The sequence below is a fragment of the Xenopus laevis genome, chromosome 9_10S, assembly GCF_017654675.1.
Source record: "Xenopus laevis strain J_2021 chromosome 9_10S, Xenopus_laevis_v10.1, whole genome shotgun sequence".
Lineage (NCBI taxonomy): Eukaryota > Metazoa > Chordata > Amphibia > Anura > Pipidae > Xenopus > Xenopus laevis.
Genome location: NC_054388.1, coordinates 52,191,344 through 52,215,555, shown reverse-complemented (window position 1 = coordinate 52,215,555; position 24,212 = coordinate 52,191,344). Strand labels below are relative to the sequence as shown.

Genomic DNA, 24,212 nt, shown 5'->3' with positions numbered 1-24,212 from the left:
CGCACGGGCGCTCTTAATTGCGCGCGCGCGCCCACGTTTGCGCACGGCTGCGTGGGGGGCGCAACGGGTCGCCTGGGGCGCCCAGCCGACATTGCCTTTCACTGGTAACTAACAACTACTTTCCAAGGGGAACTGAGGAGGAGGTTCAGAAGTACAAAGCCAATTATGGATTAAACTGATTCCCGTTATGGGCACTGCCCTGCCTCAAGCGTATTTAGGGAGAAAGTAGGGACAGAACCTTTCCTTGGGACGTAAGAATTAAGGACCAAAAAAATCGCTCCTTGCATTAAAGTGTGGGCGGAGCCTTTCCGCGTTTACTATGAACATGCAAATGAATTCCGCGGGTGGCACAGAGAGGAGCGTAATGCCAACTACGCACTTTAGAAAGAGGAGCCAGTGTCCAGCTGCAGACTAGCGAGTCAGTGCCAGAGAGTCAGTGCCAGAGAGTCAGTCAGTGCTTCAACAGGTGGGTGGGCCTTTGCACCTGAGCCGCTAATGTAATGTGGGATGGGGAGAGTAATCCCCGAGACTAAGCCCAGGGAGGGGAAGAGGTGTGTGAGTTGCACTGCCAGGTTTTTTGAACATCTCTGAGCCCCTGTGACTTCCTGAAGGGTGGGAGGAGGAGCAGAGGGAAGAGAAAAACAAGCAAGTCCCCCCTCCTTCTCATTCCCTCTCTTATACCAAAGGCACGGTGCGCTGACAGGCTATGGGCTATATGGGGCACAGGCAGGAGGGCATGGGGGGCTTCCTGAGCTTGGCATGTGAGCCCTTGCTGGTATTCACAGTGTGAGCCCTCTCTCCTCTGTTGTGTCTGGGAATAAGCACAGGTAAAGCCCAGGAGCCACTTGCTGTGGACTGTGGCCCTGACAGCTGTCTGCATGGGATGCACAGTGAGCTTTATCTGCTGTGAAGAGGACCCCAAGCACATGTCTGCTGAGCACCATCATGAGGCCGAAAGCAAGGAGGAAAAAAAGCTGCTGCTTCCTCAGGTAAGGGACATGTGATCCTGTTGTTGGGGCACCAAGGGGGCGGGGGGGGAGGGCATCTGTCCTAACCCTTAGTATGTGGGAGAGTCAAGGTGTTGGCCCACAGTGAGAGTGCTTCTTATGCACCCATTCTCTTTGGAGCTGCTTGGAGAGACTTCTATTCTTGAAAAACTCATAGGAGAATCTCTTGTATAGGTATAAGCTATAGGTAGCTTGACACAATGTATCACTCCATCCCCTGCCCAGGAAACTGCCCTGGTACTTCTGTTCAAACAATGTAACAGATGCCAATTGACTCACATACTGTCACAACGCATGCACAGCTGACTTTTACTACATTGTTTCACAAGACAGAACCGCCGTTACTTTCAGTAGTAATGATAACTTTAAAAAAATACTGTATACTGGAAAGGTGCTGATAACTTCGTGTTCATTTATTAGGCCCCATTATATTTTTGGCTTTACATCCCCTTTAAGTATATTTGGGGCACTATTATAATAGGTGCTCATTTTCCTGCCTGACTATTAATGAATTGACTGTTGTAAATGTTACAAAGTTCTATGTGGGGGTTAATGCTGTAGGTGGGGAGACTCCTGCCTGTCCATTGGAAGGGTAATTGCTTCTGTTAAACTTATAACTTGATATGGCTACTTGGTCATTGGAAGCCAAATGCTCATTAAAATGTTAAAGGGATACTATCATGTGAAAAAAATATTTTTTCAAAATGAATCGGTTAATAGTGCTGCTCCAGCAGAATTCTGCACTGAAATCCATTTCTCAAAAGAGCAAACAGATTTTTTTATATTCAATTTTGAAATCTGACATGGGGCTAGACATTTTGTCAATTACCCAGCTGCCCCATGTCACGTGACTTGTGCCTGCACTTCAGGAGAGAAATGCTTTCTGGCAGGCTGCTGTTTTTCCTTCTCAATGTAACTGAATGTGTCTCAGTGGGACATGGGTTTTTACAATTGAGTGTTGTTCTTAGATCTACCAGGCAGCTGTTATCTTGTGTTAGGGAGCTGCTATCTGGTTACCTTCCCATTGTTATTTTGTTTGGCTGCTGGGGAGGGGGGGAAAGGGAGGTGTGATATCACTCCAACTTGCATTACAGCAGTAAAGAGTGATTGAAGTTTATCAGAGCACAAGTCACATGACTTGGGGCAGCTGGGAAATTGACAAAATGTCAAGCCCCATGTCAGATTTCAAAATGGGAATATAAAAAAATCTGTTTGCTCTTTTGAGAAATGGATTTCAGTGCAGAATTCTGCTGGAGCAGCACTATTAACTGATTCATTTTGGAAAAAAATTTTTTTCCCATGACGGTATCCCTTTAATTACTCTTTTCATAGGTGTTATTAAAGTTTTCGTTTTGCTATGATATTCTCAAATATTCTCAGATATCTCCACTGTGACACAAGTAGAAATGCCTGCTCAGCCATTAGTGTCATGTAAGTGTTAATATGACTGATTGGCCACGTGGGGAGTTTCACTTCTATTTTAAAGTGGAACTATTTGCCTTAAGCTGCCTAATAAGCACTGTCATCTTTATTAATGGGCAATTCATTGATGCTAGAGTCCATGGTAGTAAAACCATAGCCACATACACAGATATACTTGGTGTGTTTGCCCTTAAAATTAGCTGATATTAATAATTAACTGAATATGTAGAAGTTTTGTGTTTTTATGTCACTGACCCTTTAAGGGTTATGTATGTGAATGATTGTTTGAATGACTTAATATTTCCTCAAATGGCAATTCTGTTATATAATGAAGTGCTAAGCTCATTGCATTGTCTTGCTGCCCTCTTTTATTAACAATAAACAGAGCTGATTTCTTATTTGAAGGTGGGGCAAGAAGTCATTGTTTTTATGAATGGCAGAACCAGCAGTGACCCATCCTTAATAAATACTATAACGAGGGTGATACAAAGAGTTTGGTATGCTCTGTGTAATTCCTACGTGTGATATCAGTTTCTCTGTATTATGGAGTTTCAAAAATATCTGTAATGAATTCTCAGTGCTGCCAGAAAGCTGACATTCAGATTCAGAGCTATCAGGCTTAAATACCTTGCCCTAAGGGATGCTTCATCTGGTTCTGTGCACAGCAGAAACACTATTTTTGTCATTTCCTTCATTGTGGGTCCATATAGGTCCTCACCAGTACACATGATTTTTTTTGGGGGGGGATATTATTAAGTCACTGTTATTTCGCAGCACGCTATAGATCTATAGCCCAATCAGTCATCATTCTGCTGGGGAACTGATACAGTGTAATGCTTAATTAGCAACCCAATTCCTTCACTTTGCATACAAGGAGAATTGATCCATATACTATATCTATGCAGCATTATTAAACCGTGACTCAATTTAATACATATATGATGATTTATGACTACTGACAATTTCTTGTTGAGCCTGTCACAGATCACCATGTAGCCAGCCAGCGTTAAAACATTGACAGGAGTAGGCCAAGCCATTCAGACCATAAGGGTCTGGCCACATGGGCAGATTCGGGGAGATTACTTGCCAGGCGAAAAATCGCCTCTTCTTCGCAGTGACTAATCTCCCCGATCTGCCTTCCACCGGCTAAAATTTAAATCGCCTGGGGGCAGGCTTCGTTTTCTGAAGTCGCCCAAAGTTTCCTTGTGAGGCAATTACGGACGACTTCGAAAAAAGGAAGTGCTTCGTGTGCCTGCCCCCAGGTGATTTACATTTTAGCTGGTGGAAGGCAGGGGAAGGCAGATCGGGGAGATTAGTCGCCGCGAAGAAGAGGAGATTTGTCGCCTGGCGACTATTCTCCCCGAATCTGCCCGTGTGGCCAGACCCTTAAAGGAACACGATACCCCAAAATTAACACTTAAGCACAGTGGAATTTCAGGGGTTTCAGCCTCGATGTGGCCCCCCTCCCACTCCGTGCTTTCAACTTTTAGCGTTGGAGCGGGTCCAGGGGGGCTGCATCACTAGTGCAGTGAGCATTATTGCAGTCGAATTTAACATAACTTCTGCTCTTAAAGTTACCAGAGGCAGCTTTACATAGGGTCAAACTGCAGCCACTCAGAGCATTAGAACAGGATTAAAAAAAATTGTAGCACATTAGCTCATAAGGACATGTACAGTGCTAGAGATTCCTGTAGCCAATTAAAACATAAGAACATACACAAACCTCTGATGTGCCAGGTTTTATACATTTTTATTAGAGATGATCAGTCTGCAGCTATCTAATTCATTTTGAAATTCAACTCCCAGCATTCCTTGAAAAACTAAAGATTCTGGGATCCATAGGAAAATAATTCAGGGGAACAAGGTTATACAGCTCTAGTGTGGAGCGTTTTCATCTGTCTTTTGGAAATGGATTAAGCAGTTTAGATGGGACGAAGGATTTGATTGGCTGGACTCAGATGCATTGCTTGTTGGACTTTTTGACATATAGTTATATTATGGCGACATCAAGTAAAACCAAGACTTTCAAGCTTCTACACTCGGTTTGCTTTTAATGATGAGTTGTTGAGTGTCTGGTGCCCCTGTTACTACATTATACAGTGACTTCAGGGTCACAATATGTGCGTTTAATCCAGCCAATGAAATCCACTTTCTCAGGGGGCACTGACGGGTCATGAGAAATGATGTGATTAAAAAGTCAAGGAATGAAAAGACATGTTTACTATTTCCTCACCACTATCCCACCAGGAGGGAGTGAAGGATTAATGCATCACATTGTACTGCAGGTGCATTCTCTGAGCAAGAACCAGTTAACCTTCAATTTGCACTTGATAAAAGAACATGTGACACTGCTCCTGTGAGAACGTAGAGACTGTGCGTTGCACCTTCTCCATAATACAATATAGGAGGCTTATAGGAAAGAACTAGTGTCAGTTTCTCTTCTTTTAGATACTTAGGGGCTGATTCATTAAGGGTCGAATATCGAGGGTTAATTAACCCTCGATATTCAACTAGGAATTGAAATCCTTCGACTTTGAATATCGAAGTCGAAGGATTTAGCGCAAATTCTGCGATCGTACGATCGAGGGATTATTCCTTTGATCGAACGATAAAATCCTTCGAATCGAACGATTCGAAGGATTTTAATCCAACGATCGAAGGAATATCCTTCGATCAAAAAAACTTAGGCAAGCCTATGGGGACCTTCCCCATAGGCTAACATTGACTTCGGTAGCTTTTAGCTGCCGAACTAGGGGGTCGAAGTTTTTTTTAAAGAGACAGTACTTCGACTATCGAATGGTCGAATAGTCGAACAATTTTTAGTTCGAATCCTTCGATTCGAAGTCATAGTCGTAGTCGAAGGTCGAAGTAGCCCATTCGATGGTCGAAGTAGCCCAAAAAATACTTCGAAATTCGAAGTTTTTTTACTTCGAATCCTTCACTCGAATTTAGTGAATCGGCCCCTTAAAGTGGAATAAACTTATAGAAGAAACTTAGTATTCATCAATATAAAGGCCTGCTCTACCATTTCCCACATACAGCAGCCAAGGGCAATTTTATCATCCAGTATTTCCACCATAGGTATATATAAGAATTACATTCAGCAACGTCCCTATCTAATTGTTATTAGAGTGGGTCCTTGTGGTCAGGTTCTTTGTTATGCTGTGCACTAATCTACTCTACTCCTCTATTGTACCACTCACCTCCTTGCTGCAGTGCAAAATATGAACTGATACCCAACCCAGCAGTGTGTTCAGCCTGATAGATACTTTGGAATCTTCTGCTACTTGGAACCCAGATGAAGCACGACATTTAGAAACAAGCAAATATTATTGGCCCAACATCACATGTTCCACAGTAATGTACATAAGCCTACATTACACCAATCAATATACAGACAAGCGGAGACAGTGGGTAATACCCTACCCCCAAGGAATTACAATCAAAAGCATCAATCAAATGCAAAATAATTTTGAAAGGCTCATTCCCAGTCAGGTCTTGAGACATCCCTGGATGGCCGTCAGCCCTTGATCTAATTACTATCCGATACCATCTTTTATTTTTTTCCTTCCTACAAGACCCTTAATCCTTTCACTACTCAAAGCCCCAACAGAGCTTCCCATCAGAGATGAACATTTTTCTGCTTTAGTTCCAGATTTCCCCCTCTATCACGCAGAGGTTTTGATATTGGACTTGCTTGCAGGCCTTCTTTCACACAAGCCCTCATCCTTACTATTCAGACATAAATAGGAAGTTGACTTGTAACTAAAACAGACTTGTAGTTTATTGCAGACAGTGATATGCTAACATAATTTGCATTTAGTATTAACTTTTGTAAATTAATTACTTACTTTCTTTGTTCTGCAACTCTTCTGTTTGTAATTGCCCTGGCCTCTGGTTGCAAGAGTGACTATGCATAGCATCCAGGCAGTGGGAATAAAAGACTGGAGCATGAAGGATACAATACCCAAATGAAACATAAGATGCATTGTAAAATTAATGAGAACTATTAGAGCTGCCTTTAGGGAGTAGGGATAGAAATAGTGGGGACTACCCAGGATTACAAACACAATTGGAGCAGTAGTTGTTGGTTGGAAAAGTGGGGCGTAGTAGGTGTAGTCCTGCAAAATGGTGACTTCATAGTTACATAGTTACATAGTTAAATTGGGTTGAAAAAAGACAAAGTCCATCAAGTTCAACCCCTCCAAATGAAAACCCAGCATCCATACACACACCCCTCCCTACTTTTAATTAAAATTCTATATACCCATACCTATACTAACTATAGAGCTTAGTATCACAATAGCCTTTGATATTATGTCTGTCCAAAAAATCATCCAAGCCATTCTTAAAGGCATTAACTGAATCAGCCATCACAACATCACCCGGCAGTGCATTCCACAACCTCACTGTCCTGACTGTGAAGAACCCTCTACGTTGCTTCAAATGAAAGTTCTTTTCTTCTAGTCTAAAGGGGTGGCCTCTGGTACGGTGATCCACTTTATGGGTAAAAAGGTCCCCTGCCATTTGTCTATAATGTCCTCTAATGTACTTGTAAAGTGTAATCATGTCTCCTCGCAAGCGCCTTTTTTCCAGAGAAAACAACCCCAACCTTGACAATCTACCCTCATAATTTAAGTCTTCCGTCCCTCTAACCAATTTAGTTGCACGTCTCTGCACTCTCTCTCAGCTTCAGGTTAAGATGGCAAGGGATGACCAAGATAGTGACAGTAGGCTAAGATGTTGATAGTAAGCCAAGACAGTCACAGTAGGGCAAAGTAAAAACTGTAGAAGTTAAAGACTGATAGAGATGTTGAACATGATGGTGACTGTAGGGCAAGATGCAGACAGTAGGGCAGGATAGAGAGTGCAGAGTAAGATAGAGACAGCAGGACAAGATGGTGAAAGTAGGGAAAGATAGGGAGTGGGCGGTTGCAAAAGATGTACACAGTAAGACACAATGTAGACTGTAGGACAAATAAATGACCGCATGGAAAGAAGGATACTGTAGGACAGGTTTGAGGCAGTAGGGTAAAATGAACTGAAACCGTAAAATACAGTAGTGACAACTAGGACAAGATGGAGACGGTTGGACAAGAGAGAGACTCTTCATAGGAATTAATTGAAAGTGGGTGAGTTTTTCTGTGGCAAACTCTAAACTAATTTTTTATAATTTTTTTAAAATCTGACCCTAAATATCTGCAGCACTAAAAGGGCAGAGACACACGTTCAGATTTCAATATAAAATAGAAAAGGACCCACACTCCTTGTTTATCGTGAAGAAATAGATGTGCTGTATTCACAATGCATTTCCAACGTTTCGGCCAATACTGGGGCCTTTGAAAAAGGTATGTGCCGAAACGTTGGAAATGCATTGTGAATAAAGCACATCTATTTCTTCACGATAAACAAGGAGTGTGGGTCCTTTTGCTATTATATATATATATATATATATATATATATATATATATATATATATATATATATATATATATATAGAATAAAGAAAAGACCAGCAACACCAGGGTTTCTGTGAGTAAAAGAGTGTTATTGCATATATATATATTGAGTGTCAAGATAGACACCACCTGATCTATTGTGGCATTGCTGGCTATGCAATGTAGTTGATTGGTATATACATGCACTGGAGTTCATTTGGAGGGGTTGAACTTCATCTATTTTGGTCTTGTTTCAACCCAACTTAACTATGTAACTATGAATAACACTCACTATGTGAGTCTATAAGTACATTGAGTGAGTAGCTGATATTAATTGTATTGCTCGACACCTTCCAGTTCCTTTTTTTCTTTTGTTGCAGGCTGGGCCAGTGAATGTGAATATCCCCATTCCTTTCCCTCCAGTACCTCTGCCTGTCTGTTGTTTTAAGGCTCATTGGCTCCTAGGAATGGCAGCTTATCCATAGGGGTGCTGTGCCTGCTGCAGTTTTCAGCTTTGGAATCACAGAATTGACTGTCAGAAGAAGAAAAGGCATTTCAGTTTTTATTTTTGTTAGAACATCTGTGTATCTGTCACTATGAACGTACCACCCAGGTGCCTTTGCACTATGGATCAGCTTGTGCTTAAGAGACCATGAAAACTTAATTTTCTCTTGCATGCCACCAAGGTTGAGGTTTTTCAACAATATGTACCTGCCAATCAGTGGAGAGACCAGACCATTAAATAAGCTTCTTTGTTAAAAAAGAGTTTTATGCATTTAACTTTTATTTGTATACATCTGTTCTTTGTATAGTGCACCTGTGTATAAGAATAAACTTATTCTGTATTCATGCAATATTATGTGGTCTGAGGAACAAGTCTGAACTCCGTTTCAGAAAGAGGCATGTCATGCATCAATTTTGTTCTAGTTATTGAATTTGGCTCTGTTAATGTTAATGTTTAAATTGTTGCCATTTTTATGCTTTGGCTAAAGGAGTGTCTGACAGCAAGAAACAAGGGGCATCTGGGCACTCAAAGATTCCACAAGGCCCACAAAAAAATAGTATAAAAATATGTATTGAAAATATATTAAAAGATCAATGTCTTCAGTGGCCATAGGAGTTTTGTGCCTACAAAGGTACTTGGTTTAACTTAACATTAAAGGAAGAGTATTTATAGGAGACATAGCCAATAAAATACAAAAACAAAGCATATTGAAATTCAAAAACAACAGGGGGTAGAATTATTAAAGAGACATTGTACCCTTAAAGAAACCGTATCCCTCAATGAGACCATGTCTATCTCATACACAGAGCCCCCATCAGGGGGGCATGGGGATGACTGTTCTCCCAGGCCTGGGCAATTTCGGGTTCTAAGGGGGGCCTGGCTGTGCTGCAGAAGAAGCAAAGGAAAAGAGCGAAGAAGACCGATCCAGAGAAGATAGAAGAAACCGTGATGGAAAAGAACAAAGAAGAACGATCCGCAGAACAAAGACGATGTGAAGGAAAAGAACGAAGAAGTCGCTCTGAAGAAGAACGAAGAAGCAGCAACTTTTTTACTTTTTTACTTTTTTAACAAGCACTCCCTATCCCCTTGCATCCCCTGGTTCTCTGCTTGGGTGTTCTGCAACACAGCAGCAGCCCGATGCAATTAAAACATTAGCATCAGAGCAGGTCAAAGGGGGGCCACATCGCTAGTGCAATGAGCGCCCCTTGTAACTGGCTGGTCCCTGCCATTTGAGGCAAGGTTCTCACCTTGCCTCATGGCAGGATTGGCCCTGATCTCACCTATAACCGACCAGCTGTTACTTTTATGTATGTGATGCTGGTGAACACAGAGAAAGCTACATGGTTAAGGATAGCTCTCACTTGCACACACTGGCACTTCACATATGTAATACCCAGTGCACCCTCCCAACCAAACTGGAACTAAAGAAAATCACTGGCACACAAGGCAGGTGCCAGCATGGCAAACCCCTACAAGTTTTATGGCAGAAGTGCAGTGCTTTGTATTAAGACCCCTCTGTCAATTATCTCGATCTGTATGCTTGAAATGCTACAGCTAAACTTGCAAGGGTTCACCTTGCTAGCACCTGCCTAGACTACCAGTGCTTCCTCTGAAGAACACAGATAGAGTGTCATACAGAGACAGGTGCATTTCCTTGTGCGACATGCCAGGAATGCAGAAAGTTGCATCTCTTGGGCTAAGGGCAGAAGAAAAGGTGTAGCTGAAATTGGGTGATATCTGTCTATGCTCAGGGCACACCCCCTGCCCTTTCTCTGGTCCAGTGGGTGCAGGGCCGCCATCAGGAGGGGACAGGGAGGACAAGTGGCCCGGGCATGTAGGGGCGCCCGGCAGTGCTGCACTTTTGAAATAGCCGGCCCCCCTTGCGAGCACCGAAACCATGCGGCCATTTTTCAAGTCCCGAACAGCCGAAATGCGGAAGTGCCAAAAAGCCGAAGGACAAAAAGCCACAAAAACAGCCGAAGCCGAACTCCTGAAGCAGTGAAAAGACCCAAAGCTACGAAAATAGCCAAAGCGGCAAAAAGACCCGAAGTCATGAAAACAGCCGAAATTTAAGTCCTGAAGCGGCGAAAAGACCCAAAGTCACGAAAACAGCCGAAATTGAAGTCCTGAAGCCATAAGTTCGATTCTACTGAACACCAATTTGTGTTTTTTTTTTAATCCCCTGGCCACCGATGTATTATTTTAATATTCTATAGGCCTCTGCCACCAATGTTTTTTTAAGAAAAAAATTTTGGGGCCCCAATTATTTTTAACTTGTAAGGGGGGCCCTAGTGCCAATGTTTTTTTTTAAAATGTTTTTTTGGAGCCCCCATTTTTTTTACTTGTAAGGGGGGGCTGGCATCAATGCTTTGTTGTACGGGGCCCCATGATTTCTAATGGCGGCCCTGAATTGGTGTATAAATAAGGACAGCTCTTTAAAAACAATGGTGAGTTGACAGATCTGTCTTTGAATAAATGTAGTATTTACTGTGTTTGGAAATGAATGAGTTGGTTATGGCATGTGAGTATTATTCAGGTTTATTCATTACAATTTTGTTTCTGCATGCAGAAAGGCTAATTGACTTGTTAGGCTTTTAGTCAACTGACAAAGTTCCATGCTGAAATGTTCTGACTCGTCAAACCTTTAAAGTTGGGATTGTTGATTTTTCCAGTTTTACTGTCTCACCCTGGCAGCTGCCAGCGTCTCTGCCACAAACTCTGTTAACACTTCCAGCTTGTGAATGTGTCTGTTAAGAACATTATTTAGAAATTCTATGTTATACATAAGTTATGTAAAAGAGAAGACATGATAGGGTAGGGTGGATTTGCTTACCCATAATGATCTGCATGTAAGACTTGCCCAAAAGAAACCAATTCAGTTCATTTTCTTTACAAAGTTTTGCCAAATGTTGGTAATATTTGGTTTATAAACCTGATCCCCAACTCCTTTCACCAAAACTATGGAATAAAATACCCAGCCTACTGGGCAATAGGGACAGGGTTTTGCTTCCAACTGTCCCAGTGAAACAGGGAAACCACATAATGTGATTAGCAATAACTGAACTACTGTATATGGTCAAAAGTATCCAGACCCACATCACATTCCAAAACCAAGGGGATTAAAAGGGTTGTTCACCTTCAAATCAATTTATTTTTTATGCAGGTAAAATTAATTTCACATAAAAAAACGGAGTAAAGAACTCCGTTACTAAAAAATTGGTTGAATTTATCAAGCGTTGTTTTATTTTACGACATGCAAAATCCAGATTTTTCCGCTGCATTAGACCTTTGTAAGTATGCTCTGGTGGAAGGTGCTTCATGAAAAACAAATAAAAATGACACTACTTTTATGCAGTTTTCATGCCGTCTTTTACACAGCAATGTCTGGCGATATGTGGCGAATAATTTCAACATTTTTTACACCAAATACTAAATATGCCCCTTAGTGTGATGTAGAGATTTATATTCTGAGACAATTTGCAATTGTTTTTCATTTTTTTATTATTTGTTGGTTTTGAGTTATTTAGCTTTTTATTCAGTGGCTCTCCAGTTTGCTATTTCAGCAAGCTGGTTGCTAGGGTCCAAATTATTCTAGCAACCATGCATGATTTGAATAAGAGACTAGAATATGGCTAAGAGAGGGCTTGAATAGAAAGACAAGTAATAAATAAGTAGCATTTGTAGCCTTAAAGAATTTCTTAGAATTGGCCATTCTAGAACATACTAAAAGTTAACTTAAAGGTGAACAACCTCTTTAAAAAAAGTTGTCCCTCACTTTGCTACTATAATAGCCCCTACTCTTCTGGGAAGGTTCCCATTAGATTTTGGAACATTGTTGCTGGCATTTGCTTTCATTCAGCCACAAGAGCATTAGTGTGGTTGGGCACTGGTGTTGGGCATCAGGCCTGGCCCATAGTCAGAGTTCTAATTTGTCTCTCAAGGGTTCAGCTGATTTAAGGTCAGGGTTCTGTGCAGTCCCATCTTAGCAAATCTATTGTATACTGACTTGGCACTGTGCATGAGCATTTAGCCCAAACTATGGAAACTGCCCCTGAACATTACTCTTCATTGACCAAAATGTACTGTTGGCATTATGAATTGAGGCTGGTAGTGTTCTTCCTGGTATCTGCCAAACCCAGATTTTTTCATCAGGATGGCAGAAGGTGAAATGCCATTTATCCCTCCAGAGGACATATTTGTACTGCTTCTGAGCCCAATGGTGATGCCCTTCACACCAATTCACCCAATTAGTGATAGGCAAAGTTTTTTTTTGCCAGGTTTCACCTGGAAAAAAAATGCCAGTAGACACCAATATATTGTAAAAAAAAAGTTGTTCACCACTTGCAAAAAGTCCCTGTGAAAAAATAACCATTGACTTCAAAGCACTTTGCAAATTTTTAGGCAAAGTGAAATGAGACAGATTTTCCATCACTAAACCCGATGCTTTGCTTTGTATATGGTGATGTTCGCCAATGATCCCCCTCATAAAAATCCCATTCTCCCTATGGATAGTTCTTCTGCTGACATTGCTTTTGGAGAAAGCTTGTAATTCAGTATTGAGTGTTCCACCTGCTCACACTCACTTTATAGATTCCCATTTTACTTCAGCCATGGGCCTGTGGTTTGTGCCATGAGTAGGCTTCCTTGCATACTAAGTGCATTTCTGGCTTTGATAAGCCTGACACAAAGCTCTGACATTCGGCGGAGGACAGATTTCCCCCAATTATCTCAACACTTACCCACCTTAATGCCAGAGAAGCCTTCAGTGGATTTTCTGCTTTGAGCATTTGGCTTCTGTTTCTCCTTCCAGTGCGGGGTAGTGTTACACCTTGCTGTCTGTGTACACAGGAGAATGGCTGTTAAATAGTCTGCTGAATTCTGTTACACCAGGGGTGCCCAAAAGGTAGATCGGGATCTACCAGTAGACCTTTAGCTGGTGATCAGTAGATCTCAAGTCACTGTCAACAAACAACTTGTCACCCTCCTATTTCATGCTTTTCATTCAGATATTTATTATGTTATCGTTACATAAGAAATAGTTTTTTCAATATAGCAATATACACTGTCTTATAAATCAATATTTAAGTAATATTGCTAAAAGTAGACTCCGCATTAGTAAAGTATGGGCACTTCTGTGTTACACTATATGCATTTACCTGCAATCCGGATGACTTTGTTTGTCTCTTGCTAAAGTGAATATATCACAATTTCCCTGGAGAATTTCCACTTTTATCACTCTGAAAGCAGATATGTCTGATCCACCGTCACAGATGCTTTGTATTCCCTTATAAATTCAATCTTACAGTGCTCCGAGGGAAGAATCTGCACTGCAGGGAATCAAATTAATAAGAGTTACCTTCGACTCTCAGGGTTGTTGCTGTGTTGGAAACAATATGAGTCAACTCTGTTGACTAATAGCAAAACCACCTATCACAATTACTCGTATGCCAATGCTCACATCCAGTTATAGAAATAATGACTAAAAGTGGCTTTATAATTTTTATTTTTGACCATTTTTCTAATATTTAAGCTTAAAAGTTTAACGTTCCTGCCAGCAGCTCAGTGAAATGGAGGCAAATGTTCCCCTGTGCTGACATACTGAAGGTTAAGGTAGGCTTATATGTAAAGAAATCAAGATGTGTAATAATTATGGGCTCTACTTCAAATGGTAACACTGTAGTTATTGCTCCACTACAATTCTCACTACAATTCTCAGCACTCCTTTAGCTGGAAATAAAAGTTGAACAATGTCTGTAGTTCCATATCTTGTATGTTATTACTAGGACTTCCAGCAGCCACAAAAATGCCCAAAGTTATATATGTGTTATACTTTATGATGTTGAGACATTTTGGAATGCAGAAAGCATGTAAAACATGCTTACCACAGTGTGGCATTGCTGAACTGCCAGGGTCTCCCCTATTGGCATAAAGATCTGCTTCATTAAACTGCTGCCAAGTTACAAATACCCTCAGCTACAGGACTTAACACCAGCACCATGAGAAACATTCTGGTGACAGGATTAGAGTTAGGGAGATGACTTTTTGACATTGGGTTTTGAATATTTTAGGAAAGAATCAAATATTGACTGGGTCCTCACTATTCAAATTTCCCAGTATACATGAGGCTAATGCCCCCGCCAGATATCATTTGGCCCCATTCCCAGACCAACTAGCTACTGACTCCTACTGAAGTGACTCAGTTGGCAGATGTGTACTGTATATTGCCCATGTCTATCCTAAGGCTAGGGCCGGAAGTCAGCTACCCGAAATCAGCTAGCTAAAATCCACTGGTTAATTTCTGTCCTTCCGAAGGCAGTAGCTTGCCATGAGGCAAAGCAAGAGCCTTGACTCATGTGGCAGTGACACACAAGTTAACGGGGCTGTCAAATGGCGCCTCCTGGTAACTATATAAAAACAGAAATATCATTCTTCTGGTGCAGCAACTGCAGTTGCACTAGTGGTGTGACACTTGACCCCTTCTGGCATTGCAAGTGCAGGGGCTAAGTGGGGCAGCATCATAAAAGCCACATCAGGCAGCTTTGGAGCTAGAATCACCCTGCATCTGAGGCAGCCCCCCTGCAGCCAGACTTGCAGCTAGGCCCCCAGCAGCCATGGAGCTGATCATCCTATTAATTACACATAGTAACATAGTAAGTTATGTTGAAAAAAGACACACGTCTATCAAGTTCAACATTTTAAAGCTATATATAACCTGCCTAGCTGCTAGTTGATCCAGAGGAAGGCAAACAAAAAAAAAACCCTCTAATTTACCCCAGAGGGGGAAAAAATCCTTCCTGACTCCTGGATCAACTTGTACTATGAGTTATCTCCCATAACCCTGTATTCCCTCACTTGCTAAAAAAAAGCCATCAAACCCCTTCTTAACGCTATCTAATGTATCAGCCTGTACAACTGATTCAGTGAGAGAATTCCACATCTGCACAGCTCTCACTGTAAAAAAAAAAACCCTTACGAATATTTAGGTGGAACCTCTTTTCTTCTAATCGGAATGGGTGACCTCGTGTCAGCTGGAAAGACCTACTGGTAAATAACGCATTAGAGAGATTATTATATGATTCCCTTATATATTTATCACCCCTTAAATATATCATATCACCCCTTAAACGCCTCTTCTCCAGCGTGGATATCCCCAACTTGGCCAGTCTTTCCTTATAGCTAAGATTTTCCATACATTTTACCAGCTTAGTTGCCCCTCTCTTTACCATCAATAATGTCCTGTTTGAGCGCTGGAGACTAAAACTGTATGGCATATTCTAGATGGGGCCTTACCAGTACTCTGTATAGTCAAGTGCGATTCGGAAGAGCAAGTCAAAGGGGAGCATCATCACTAATGCATTGATCGCAATGGGTTAAGTCTCGGAAATTTGGCTCTTAAAGTTACATAACTCCCTCCTCCCGCAAATGCGTGCCCCTTTTAATACATCTCAAAACCTTATTTTACCTTTATGCTGCTGATTGGCATTGCTTGCTACAGCCAAGTTTATTATGTACAAGTACTCTAAGGTTCTGTTACATTATGGATTTGCCTAGTGCAGTTCCATAAAGGGTATAAGTGGCTTGGATATTTTTACACCCCAGGTGCATGACTTTACATTTATCAACATTGAATCTCATTTGCAACCCAGATTGCCAGATTTTCAGGATCCTGTTGCAAGGATGCTACATCCTGGATAGAATTAATTGGGCAAATACCACTTATTTTACCATTGGCCAGTTATATATTAATAGATGTATAATTGACCACCTGAGGATAATAGAGGCTGGGACAAAAGGTTTGCAGTGATGGCAGCAGGAATGGATTCTGCAGAGGAAAATTTTTGCTATTCCCACAGCATGTGCCAACCATGTCTGTAATGTTTTTTTCATGCCCCTTGCTTTGCCTACATTACAGGTGATTGAAACATATGAAAAAATAGACAGGTCAGGGTTTGTTCTTAAAGAAACAGCAACACAAACAATAGATTCATGTGTACTAATAATTTAAAATGTAAATATAATGTTATGTGCTATGGTACCTGTACCTTTTCTCCTTTTTTCAAACTGAGCAGTTGCCCCTATGGCTATACAGCAGCTTATTTAAACAGAGTTAGGCTGGGGGGCCTGGGGCCCACTGGAGCTTCTGCCTCAGGGCACACCACACCAGCTGCAATGCCCCCCAATGGCCCCACCACCCGAACATTTTCCAGTTTAGGGTAGTAGTACATTGTATTTGAATTACTTTAAAATACTTACATTTTTTACTGTTAATGTTCTTTTAATGTTTTAATTATCTAAGAGTTAGAGCAGCAGCTTTGTCAGAACTGACCTGCTTTCTGTGATCCACTTTTTTTGTGTGCAGCCATTGATGTTTAAGGAATAACTATTACTTTAAGGGCAAGGGTACGTGAAGCATTGGCTCCACTGCGCTCAGCCAGCGTTTTAGAGCTTCCCTTTCTGATTTAATGGAGGGGGCTATTGTCAAATCCTAAAGTTAGAGCAAGGGAGCACAGAGAAATAACTCAAAAGCTTTGTACTTGCACTCAGATGGAAGCTGTGCTTTTCAGTGCAGGTTCACAGAGATGTGGAATAGAGAGGATCCACTTCTCTCTGCAGAAGAAACACAGGGCTGAGAGCAGTGGAGCCAACTGTCCATGTGCTCTTGCCCTAGCTTTAAGAGTTGACAAGAACCCCCTCCTTTTAATCAGCAGGGGGAGCTCTAAACGTTTCTAAAAAAAAGTGATATTTTCCCTTTAATGGGGTTCTGTGCTGCTGCAACCGTTATTTTTGTGACTTCAAACTGCTTATGACTGGACCAGCAGAATCTGCGTATCTGGGCATGGTGATGTTGAATCTCTTTGTTGACTTTGTCCAGTGAATGAGTTTGTCTGTAGTGAGTGAGGTTCAGAAGCACCCAGGAGGTTACTCTCTTATTACTGGCCCTTATTTGTTCTCTCAGCAACAATAGCAGAGCAAAATAAATCACTCATCTGCTTCTTTTGTCCTTGTGCCCCTATTCCCCTACCTTTATTCTTTCCTCTAGAAAGCTTAGAAACAGCACATCAAAGTGCGACCCCCCCCTCACATCCATTTTGCCTTCCACTTATATCTGCCTATATGGGGTCTCCGAGACCTGCTGATCAGTGCAATTCCTCTTTTTCTAAGCCTCAAGGAACTTGAATAATGGTACTGCAGTCTATGTTTCTGTTCTCCTGCCAACACTGATGGAACTGCCCTGATACAAACCATATGTTTGTCACACAGTGGGTTAACCCTCTCCAGGCTAGTGCTTACCCCAGATACATACAAATAATGAGGTAACAGTCACCCTACTATAGTTCCAGGGGGTATCCAGGGCAAAAATAAGTACTTGCCCCAAATATCCCCCTAACTGGCTTTCAGGTTTGGCTCCCATAGTTCATAACACGTTTACAGATATTTGGAAACATTGGGATAACTCTCTCTCTGCTATAGTTCCAGGGGTACCCAGGGCACAAATAAGCTCTTACTCCAAATTTCACCCTAACTGGCCTTCAGACTGGCCACCCTATCTATCACTTTGGGCACCAAGGGCAGAGATAAAGAGTCATTCATTCAGGAAACCAAAGCCCTACGGAAGTCATCTCATGTTGTAGTCTTGCAGTTGGTGGAACTGGCAGTATCCGCCCATTATGACCACCAAAATACTGTGGCATGATGTAATTATCATTTTTGGTACATAATTACGTTGGGTTGAAAAAAGACCAAAGTTCAGCCTCTCCAAATAAAACCCAGCATCCATGCATACTCACATTTACACCGACCCCTCCATACACTCACATAAATCCAATACCAATATTTATGCTAATTGTAAATTTCAGTATCACAATAGCCTATGATATTATGCGCATCCAAGAAATTATCCAAGCCACACTTAAAATTAAATGGGACCCATCACCCAAAAAAGTATTCCAAATCCTATTTTATAATGTTAGTCAAGCAAAATGAACTTCAATTACACTGTAAAACATTTTTGTATCTTGTTTCCATCAGTCTGGTAACTCATAATTATAGCAAGCAGGCAGGAGCCATTTTGTGGACACTGTTATTAAGGCAAGCCTTGCATCATCTCAGAATCTTATTTGTGAACTGGAATTGGGGACCTGATGTCCATCCCCATGCCCTGACTACACAATAAAATGGTTAAGTAAACAGGGCGAAAGTGTGGAGAGCAGTGACATCTAAAAAAGTGCTGAATGGAAAGTTCAAGTAATTGCCTGCTCCGCCTCTATGCCTAAGGTATATAGGAGGGGCAGGCAATATTTGATTGACAGCAATGAATGCTTAAATAAAAAAAAAGATTTTTTGCTTAATTTGAAAAGGACTTATAGTATACAAATTTGTATGTCTGGTTTAACAGAATCAGTCATCACAGCATTATCTGGCAGTGCATTGCACAACCTCACTGCCCTCACTGTGAAGAACCACCTACACTGCTTCAAATGAAAGTTCTTTTTCTCTAGTCTAAAGAGGTGGTCCCCTGCTATTTGTCTAAAATGCCCACTTATGTACTTGTAAAGTGTAATCATGTCCCCTCGCAAGCATCTTTTTTTTCCAGACAAAAAACGCCCAACCTTGACAGTCTACCCTCATAATTTTAAGTTTTCCATCCCTCCAACCAGTTTAGTTGCATGGCTCTGCTCCCTCTCTAGCTCATTTATACTTTCTTAAAGACTGAGCCCAAAATGGTGCTGCATAATCCAGATGAGGCCTTACCAGGGACCTATAAAGAGGCAAAATGATGTTGTCATCCCTTGGGTTGAAGCCCATTTCTAGGCAAGACAGTAGCCACTAAATGGCACTGCCAGGAATTAGACAACTTATTATCTACGAAAAAAACCCTAGATTCTTCTAACACACTGCCATTTAGTGTATAACCTGCATTTATATTATTTTTGCCAAAGTGCATAACCTTGCATTGAACCTCATTTTCCAGTTTGCTGAACAGTTTTCCGAGTGGCAGCATCCTGCATAGAACCTATAATTCTGCACAATTTCGTATCATCAGAAAAAATAGAAACAGTACTTTCAATGCCCACCTCCAGGTCATTAAAAAAGCAAAGGACCAAGTACAGAGCCCTGCGGTACTCCAACAACACTGGCCAATTAGAATATGTTCCACCTCTCTTTGTAATCTATTTTGAGGCAGTTCTCTATCCAAGTACAAATAATATGTACCAGGCAAGGTGGACAGTGGGTGTGTAGGTAGATTGTGCACATATACAGTATATACTCGAGTATAAGCCGAGTTTTTCAGCCCCCAAAATATGCTGAAAAACTCCACCTCGGCTTATACTCGGGTCAAGAGCAAAAACGGTCGCCGGCGTCTAAGAATAGTCGCCGGCGCCTAAGAATAGTCACCGCACCCAAGAATAGTCGCCGGCGTCCAAGAATAGTCTCCAAGAATATTCGCCGGCGTTCAAGAATGGTCGCCGGCATCCAAAAACGAGACGCCGGCGCCTCCAATGGGAGCAGAAACCCTCAATTTTTTGATTGAAACTTACCAGAAGCTGCTGCATTTCTCACCCTAGGCTTATACTTGAGTCAATAAGCTTTCCCAGTTTTTGGAGGTAAAATTAGGTACCTCTGCTTATACTCAGGACGGCTTATACTCGAGTATATATACGGTACCAATTTGGCTTGCAGGACTTAAGTTACTACATATATTTTCCTGTCTGTGTTCAGACTCAGCAGTAGTAAAGTGCTCTCTACCAGTCCTGTCATCATGCATTAATGTGTGCCTGATGGTGGGTGGTGCTGTATACTGCTTGTCTGTGAACAAAATCAATATGTAAACAGCGACACAATTATCTAGGGCACTAGAGCTTCATAATAAGCATGTTGCTGTTTACAGATTTGTGAGATGCAGTTCCTTACTTCCGGAGAGTACAGAGGATATTGAACTGAATGAATATGAGGGCAGGTACAAACTTGAACTTCATTATTATTATTATGTATGCGTTTGAGATGCATGGTTGTTAGTTATATTCTGTAAACAATAGTGTAACTCCAACTCAAGAATTTTGTCCTCTTCAAGGTCTTAGTAGACATATATACCCTCTCTGAAGAACCAGGCTGGCTTGCATATAATTGGGCAAACCTTGCAAGCTGTAACACTGTCAGGTTTATAAAAAGTGAGAATTGCCCACAAACTAGGGGAAGTTTCACTCGCTGACTCAGGACCAGCTGCAGACAAATACCATATTTGTTGAGCACAAGTATTTCTTTTACCCCCTCTTTTCTTGTTTTATAACTGCAGGAGGGAAGCAGAGTTCTACAAATAATTAACTTAATTGCAGTGCAGTTATTTTTCCAAATTGCGACTGACCCAGTATGTGGCGACTACTTTCTGCTTTCTGCTGTGTCACAACTGTCAACTCCATGTCATACAAAGTCCTGACTTGGAGAAAGAGATAAACGTTTGATGAAGTAATAAAAAGAGTTATTTGGCACAAGCCCAAAGCCACTTTTGCCCTGGTCACTGGAAATTCCTTTTACTGGTTTGGCTCCTGGGAGGCAAAATCCATTTTACTTTCCTTGCAGAAGAATCATTGCCAGCTCTATTGATAATGACAGTGGCAGTTTTGGGGTGAAGGAGGAGTTGAGTAGGACATATTTGTAGAATGAGCCCAGTTATGTAATTGAGGGGAGAGCAGACCCTGCTGAGAGTGGGTTGGGGGAGACTATTCTGTAAATCTCTTGTTCAGAACTGCACCCATAAGCCCTCCACCACATGCTATGGCTCCCAATTGCTGTGTGGGCTGGCCCTGAAGCTGTTTTGCTAGGAATCCATTAGTGAGCATCAACACTCTATTAAATATTAATATTTTCTTCAGTCACAGCTCATCTTGAATGGGAGGGAATGTATGAAATGAAACAAAATCATTTAAATACATTTGTGTATTATGGACACTTCGGTATGGGTTAGCTTGTCGTGGGCCTCGAACATTCCATCTCTGTCGCAGAACCCCCATATCTGCTCCTTACTGGCTGGACAGTAAAGCACTGAGTATCTTGTTAACGCTATATAAATAAATTATGATGAGCAACACCAAAAACCAAAGTTGTTTTAAAGTAGTGACAATATAGTGTACTTTTGACTCTCAGTGGTAAAACTGTGTGTTTGCTTCAGAGACACTACTATAGTTTATATAAACTATTGTGTAGCCATGGGTCAGTCATTCAAGAACAGGATACACAGGAGATAACAGATTCAGTAAATTCAGAAGAATCCCATTGTATACTACAGAGCTTCTCTGTTATCTGCTGTGTATCCTGTGCTTTTTCTCCTTTTTCAGCTTTGATTGGCTGCCCCCATGACTAAACAGTAGCTTGTTTATATAAACTATCGTTTTTGAAGCAAACACAACAGTTTTACCAGTGCAACACAACAAGTACATTATATTTTCATTACTTCAAAAGACTTTACTGTTTTGGTGTTAGTGTTCCTTTTTTAATTGCAGACTGATGTGTATAAAAACTAAACCTTTCTGGCAATCGGATGGGAATTGTTTTGTTGATAAATTCAGGGTACTGACGTAGAGCCCGTTCCCTGGGCAATGCTTGTCCTGTTGCTATGGTTCCAGTATCATGTCTATGAAGTCGTGGACAAACAAGGGAAAAACATTATGATGTTTAAAACAATTACACTTGTTGGCCATCTCTGGTAGGGCTCCTCTTTATTATTTTTTTTGCTGCTCATGAAGACTGTGATTTATAGTTCAATAACAGCAGTAGTTTCCCATAATAGCAGTAATGGCAACCACGTTTCCCATTACTTCTCCCTTGCTGCCGCAAAGGTTGGAATTTGTAGTTCAGTAACAGTTGGATTTCATTTAATTGCAGTTGGATTGCATTATGCATGTGAAAGATCCATTGTGTAGTATCATTGTGTAACCATACATATTACATTGTTGCAGCGTTGAGCTCAAGAGCCATAGCAAATGCAGGAGCATTTGCCCAAGCTACAGGGTGCATTCATAGCTCTGCAGGGGACAGACAGTGTACACACTGCTTACACATGGCTGTAAGTTCACTAGAGTGCTCTGACCTGACTCAGGAAGCTCTGACAGCAATGCTTGGTGCAAGCATAACCGAAATGTGTTTTTATATATTAAATGTATATGGTAACGTCGATATTTTCACATTCCCCTGATTCCTTTGCCATCTTCATATGGTTTTCCTTGTGTTTATTCCTCGTTGCAGCCACATTATTCCCAACACCCTATTGTTACACCTTTATCTGGAACACTATTTACACCATTGCAGGACAGATTAGCACAGGAATTGAGATAAGAAAGCTTAGTAGGGAAAAGCAAACAACTCCATGTCAGATTTAATATCAAATCATTTTGTGTAAAGTGGAGATATTTCCTAACCTTGCTATAAGGTGCTTACGACACAAAACAGAAATATTCATAAATAATGTCCCTTTAAGCACAGGGATAGTTATCTGATAGGAGGAGGCATAGCTGGGTTAAACACACAGAAATTCTGCCCTACATCTCAGTTAATGATCAACTGCGCATTCCTGGGAGATGGTGACTTGTTGTCCAATAACAAGTTTGAATACAATGTAGACTGCATGGGACCTTGACCAGGGCTTATTCAAAGCTGAACTCCCCAGCTGCAGTCTCACCTACACCTGGTGATCAGGATTAAAAATTAGAAGCCGAGAGTGTAAAGAGTAAGGGCCCCTGAGATGTCACAGAACCTGTAAGTATTATTTAATCTCCTGGCACTGGAAACATCAACTATTTAAATGTCACCTCTGTGTACTAGCTTGTTGGATGGTCGTTATTATGGGATGGTTCAGTAAGGGAGCAGAGCGCTGACAGGCTCCGGGAGAGATTCCAGAGGCTGAGTCACTGCTCAGTGTTGGAGAGGCATTATTGTAGCTGCAACATGTGAAGCATTACTTTCAGCAGTTGTTGGGAATTGTAGTTTCTGAACAGCTTCTTTAACATCTGTGATGATCCAGATGTTAAAGATAGGTTAAATGGTGATAGGCCACATAGCAAACAGAATTTCTGGGTCCCCAGTAAGAATATCAGGTCTATGCAACAGGTAGCTGCCCACTGCGACTAAAGGTTCTGCTGTGCTATATCAGCATAAGTATTCCCCTGTACCAAGCGCAATTTAGCTGGAACAGCCCTTCGTTTGCTCATAGCCTGTACAGAGGTATACCATAAAACTATGCCAGCATAGATATTCTCCTGAATTGAGCACAAATTACCAGGATAGTAACCTTTTAAAGGGGTGTGATTGAAATTCTGGTCATATTGTATGTCTTCATAGAACCAGCTCAACCTCTGCTATATCCCCACAGTTCCCTATTTGCCAAATTTTGCAGAGGTTCCTGTTCCACTTGTCCCACCTCCTCATTTTATATAACTGTCGGCTTTGTTCTGTAAGATTCTAAAATATAAAAATGTGTTTTTAAGAAAAGCCGCTGGCTGGTGAGAGGGGCGTAAGGGGCCCTGTAAGGATCAGCAACACTGTTTGGTCATTGTTTTGCCTTTATGACTGCAGCTTGCTTTCTGCTTTCCTGCAAGGATCAAATACCTTCACCTCTCATTAATAAAGGCCAGCTGTGTATATACACTAAGGCAGGGGCCCTGCCATCAGGGACCATTAACAGGTTTGCAGCTTGATTCAATTAGGGTGGGAAAAATATAGTATTTTCTTAATTACATTGTTTTTATTGATATCATTGTTTGCAGTGAATGGGTTAACCACAACCATGGAAGCCCCATACCTCCATTACTGTGGCAATTAGTGGGTTAACCGAGGAGAATACAATCA

At 41.4% G+C, this 24,212-nt stretch overlaps 1 protein-coding gene across 4 annotated transcripts in view; it reads left to right on the top strand.

Annotated features, from left to right (window-relative positions):
• The first annotated feature begins 401 nt into the window (after nucleotides 1–401).
• The window catches only part of tns1.S (tensin 1 S homeolog), a 199,378-nt gene continuing 175,567 nt past the window's right edge, over nucleotides 402–24,212 (top strand). Inside the window, exon 1 of one of the 4 annotated variants that reach the window (XM_041578022.1) lies at nucleotides 402–989. In XM_041578022.1, coding sequence (XP_041433956.1) covers nucleotides 879–989 — 111 coding nt within the window. In that variant the 5' untranslated portion in view covers nucleotides 402–878. The remainder of the gene's footprint in view (nucleotides 990–24,212) is intronic. The other 3 variants (XM_041578024.1, XM_041578025.1, XM_041578026.1) reach the window with 3 other exon arrangements.